The following is a 4,794-nucleotide window of genomic DNA, read 5'->3' as shown; positions in this document are numbered from 1 at the left end:
CAAATCATTTATTGAGAGAAGTTTTATTACTATGAAGGCCATGTTTAGGAAGTCGAGTTCCTATGTGAAGGACAAAGGAGAAATTTCTAGAAGGACATACTTTCTTTGACTAACATTGACTCTTGTACAAGCTTTGGTGCCGATAAATTAGGGAGTTGGTGCTAATAAACTAGGGAGTTGGTGCTTCTTTTTATTTGGTGTTGATAAACTGAAGAGTTAGTGTTTCATTTTAGTTGGTGTTGATAAACCAAGGAGTTGGTGATTCCTTTCAACGTGTGTTGATAAATTTGAGTGTACTCTTTGTAAATATTAAAAAAAGTATTCCATGATTTTCATGTAAAAAATCTCTATGTTATGTATATTTATGTGCTTGGCTTTATACATGTGGATGCATTTACAAGTTTTTAAGTTAAAAATCGTTAATACTGGTTCACACCCACCTCTCAGTATTGTTGAATATTCCAACAAAAAATAGGGGGATAAAAACCAAAAAGTAGCTAATCCAGGAAGTGAGTGAATTGCTAGCTAGTTCATGTAAAGTTACTCTGATCATGAAGGTGATTTATTCCTCTCAATTTGTTTTCGAATGAATATTATATCATGGAATATTCATAGAATTAATTGCAAAAGGAAGGAGAGGTTCATGAAAAACCACATTAAAAAGGAAATTCCCAGTGTACTAATCCTCCAAGAGACTAAGTGCTGCAGCAACAAGCTCGACTCCTTAGTAGAAAAGTGTTGGAAGAGTAGTAACTTAGTAGCCTTGGACACAAATGGCCATGTTGGAGGCCTAATAGTACTCTAAAACCCTACAAAAATGATCTTTCTGGAGACAACCATTCTTCCTTATGTTGGATTTGACCACTGGATCATATGTCTTGAGCTAGATATAAAAGTTGGGCCTAAAAATCGCCATTATGAAATGATATATAGATGTAAGATGCAACTATGGCGATTCCTTAGAGGAAAATAAGGGGGGGATTAGGTGGCTAGATACAAACTCTCACGAGTTCAAAGAAACAATCTTATCCATGTTCACCATAGATGTGGACACAATCATGGAACCTTCACCTAAAATAATCGTCGATGAGGTAAGCATTAAATTGGTTGTAAACTTGATACATTTCTTATTTTAGAAACCTTATTAGCAAAAAAATCTTTATGGAGACATCCATTCTTCCTTATGTTGGATCTGACCACTGGATCATATATCTTGAGCTAGATGTAAAAATTAGACCTAAAAATCGCCACTATGAAATAATATATAGATGTGAGATACAACTATGGTGAGATTAGTTGTGTGGCACAATTATATGAAATATGAAAAAATACTATTGAAACCAATTATATAAAATATAGATAATTGTGAAATACAATTAAAGAGATATTAACCCTATAAAAAGGTGATTAACTCTAAAATATAACGATGCAAAATAATAAAACAATGTTTAATGGTATCAAGTAAATTATTTGAAATTGAGAAATAGAATTTTTCACCCTTCTCAAATAGAGATAGCTTTCCACCATATAAACCTATAATTGGGAAGTAAATCCTTGAAAGTGATATGTATATGGATTTTATAAAATGGTCAAGGTACAACCAAAATACTTTTTTGGCCAATTTAAAATGTTAGTTCATATATTTGATATTCCCCGTTATCGTTTAAGTAATGCTGTTGCGTGATAACAAAGCATCATCTTCAAACACATCGTTATGATGGTTCAATGGGTAAAATAAGGTTTTGGACTGGCCTCGGCGTCGCACCGCCTGCTGCCCACAACCATTAATTCGTTTTATATTCTGACTTTGCTCCACACTCCAGCTTTCACTTGCAACAACAATAATAACGCTCAGTATCAAGTGAAGCTCTGAATTCGGAAAAAAATACCCAAAGTATTTAAGTTATATTTTCTGATTCAATATTTTCGTTGGGTTTTCTTTCTCCTGTGTAAAGCTTCCATGGCAGACCATGTGGAGGGAGAAGGGACTGTACTGGAGCAGCAGCCCAGAGATGTATCATCATCGGAGAGTAAAACTGAGGTGACTGTGGCTGAAGAGAAGAAGCGATGGGGAGACGTAGAATTTGATGATGAGAAGAAGGACGATAAGGTTTCCGAAGCAGTGGATATAAGTTCATTAAAGATCAGCGAGGAGGGAGCCTTGGACAGAGCTGAACCTGTTTTCAAAAGCGAAGGGCCCGTACACGCAGTCGATTCAGAAGACTCGAATATCAGAGCGGTATGGAATTCTTGTCATTTTTGATTTTAAACCCTAGAAATTGTAAAGATTATAAGTATTATACTTCTGATGGAGTCCTCTGCTGAAATTAACCTCAGTGACAATTTGTCAAAGGACTGTAATTGTATACAAGTGGTATTGAGCTCTAAATTGAATGATGTTATCAGATGTATCTTGGCTTTGAAGGCATAAACACAACATAGGGCTTTAGGAACTTTGAATGATTTTATAATACTGCCTTGGAACTGATGTCTCTGCTTCTACTTCAAATATCGTGATGTCTATATGAAAAGGAAGAAATCGAATTTGGGAGACAACTTTTCCCGATTTGAAAGTGTTGGGAGAACGTCAGATTAAGATTTCAAGAACTGTTGATTAATGAGATCGGAATTGATATTTCTTGACGACAGCAGCGTTGGCGAGGAATCGGTTCACTTTTGAGGAATGGAGTGTTAATCCGTCCATCGGGGTTCCATTCTTGCTATGTGTTTCAATGGGAACAGAATAGTGATTGCAGGAAATGTTGAGTAACGTGAGGGGAAATGAGATTTGTCGCCAACGTGGCATTGGTGGTGTCAGTTCAATGGTAAGGTCGACAGAATGTTAAGTGTTCCCAAGTGATGAGGACACTGTGAGTACCTGGAGATTCTGGTGGACTAGATAGCACTCAGACCCTGGCACCTAAACTCTTAGGAGCACATCTCCAGGGGGCATTTTTCTCGAAGCACTTCACCCCTCCACAAAATTATGGACATCAAATAAATAACCACCACAAGCCAAGGCCTGACAGTGAAACCACGGACCATTGTACTGGACTTAGTGAGGATGCTGTCACAGCATTTTGGGGAATTGGACACAAAAGCTAGCCTACCGATTTGGCAAAGATTTTTGTGCAGGTAATGCCTCATAAACCAACTATGTATCATAATTGTTATACATTTCGTATTATTCACAATACACATACCCAACATACACACACGTGATAAGAGGAAGTATTAATGTTGAATAAAATCCCATTATATGGATATGTGAGCATAGTAATAGCTTGTAATTATGGACATCATATTGATAACAACCTCAAGCTGAAGAAGGTCCACATGACATGACATTGAAGTGTGAATTCCAATGATGTTAGTATTCAGGTGAGGGAGGATGTTATTTCATCAACATGGGAAGTCACACACCAAAGCTAACGGTGTTAGTATTTAGGTGAGAGAGGATGGAGATTGCTCTCATATCAACCTAGGATTTTGCACCTTGTTACAACAAAATCTAGCATCCCCATATGATGTAACGTTCCAGTCATCAAGGAGCTAGACTTGTTCAATCCAGGAAGGCTACCCATTTTCACCATAGTCGCTCTTCCTCTCACTTTTTGTTGTCTCTTCTCTAATTCATGGGAGCCTTCCCTAAAGATAGGATTGCTAAGGATATAGAGTGGAGGTACAATGTGACTTATTGAAGATTAAGCCCAAGCAAAATGAATGGTTGTAGTATGGATAGGTAAGTAAATGGTGTCAGAACAAAAGATAAATATAGAAAACCCCAAGACCAAGTACCTAAGCAAACCTTGGGCAAATGGAGTCAAGGAAGTATGGATCAAAGAGGGCAAATGCATGAAAAAGTAAGGCAATAAGAGCTGCTATGCATGCCACAAATCAACCTTAACTTGTTGAAATCTATCGCAAAAATTTATCCTTGGAAAGGTAGGGATGCCATTCGTAAGCATTGCTATCAAGGTGAGGTCATGTTAATCTAACAACAATTAGGTTTATTAGATGCAAGGCTAACATAACTACAATAGCTATAAGAGGGATACAATTCTCATGTTACTCTATCTGAATGTCTCATAGTTCATTACAAGGCATTTGTAACATGCTACAAGGGTTTCCCAAAACAAAAATCAACAAGTGAAAAACATTGGAAACATACAAGGCCTCACATAGAAAGATGCTATACCCCTTGTTACCACAAAATCTAGCAGGCCTTGAAGAGGGAAACCCTTCAAGACAAAGAGCTAGACTAAGCGCTAATAATGGGACAATGGCCCATTGTCGACACAACTAATGTCCCCTGTTCTTTATGGACCTTCACTAATGGGAGGAGTCCTAGTAGGATGATAATCATCTTTAATAGATATTCTAGAGTTTATGGTGCTAGGTGATGTGGCAAGACCACTCAAAGGAAGCTCAAGGTGATGAAATGATGCTTCTAAAGGTATTTCGCTCCGTCTAAGAGACCTAGAAAAGACTTGTGCAAGACCTAGGGTTTTATAGGTAATTGTGGATAAAGGCACTTCCAAGATTAAGGCAAGGAGGAGAAAGGGATTCTTATGATTTACTTCACCAAGTACTAGGCTCATACAACCCTCAAAGAAGTCCCCAAGTTGAGGCAACAACAAGCTAGGGTTTCCCTCTTAGGGCACACCTAGGGCAAGAGATTTTATGGATGAAAACCAATTAGATGCCCACCAAACTTTGAGGTCAAGAAGATAAGACCTTAGTCTTGGTGTCTAGGCTCTTGGAATCCACCAAATCACTCTCTAATGCAATTCG

At 37.7% G+C, this 4,794-nt stretch overlaps 1 protein-coding gene across 1 annotated transcript; it reads left to right on the top strand.

Moving 5' to 3' along the window:
- The first annotated feature begins 1,676 nt into the window (after positions 1 to 1,676).
- LOC149210730 (uncharacterized) lies at positions 1,677 to 2,553 on the top strand. Its single transcript, XM_089394480.1, has 2 exons — positions 1,677 to 2,239; positions 2,407 to 2,553. The coding sequence occupies exons 1-2, from the start codon at positions 1,961 to 1,963 to the stop codon at positions 2,440 to 2,442; spliced, it is 315 nt and encodes a 104-aa protein (XP_089250606.1). The 5' UTR covers positions 1,677 to 1,960; the 3' UTR covers positions 2,443 to 2,553.
- Positions 2,554 to 4,794: the final 2,241 nt, after the last annotated feature.

Source organism: Pinus tabuliformis, chromosome 1_2 (assembly GCF_031772625.1).
Source record: "Pinus tabuliformis cultivar Carrire ecotype Pingquan chromosome 1_2, CPIR1, whole genome shotgun sequence".
NCBI classification, from domain to species: Eukaryota; Viridiplantae; Streptophyta; class Pinopsida; order Pinales; family Pinaceae; genus Pinus; species Pinus tabuliformis.
This window is presented reverse-complemented; position numbering and strand designations above follow the sequence as displayed.

Coding starts and splice junctions, on each gene's coding strand:
- LOC149210730 (XM_089394480.1), top strand. CDS start 1,961: ATGGCAGACCATGTGGAGGGAGAAGGGACTGTACTGGAGCAGCAGCCC. Junction 2,240..2,406: donor AAGACTCGAATATCAGAGCG/GTATGGAATTCT, acceptor TGATGTTATCAG/ATGTATCTTGGCTTTGAAGG.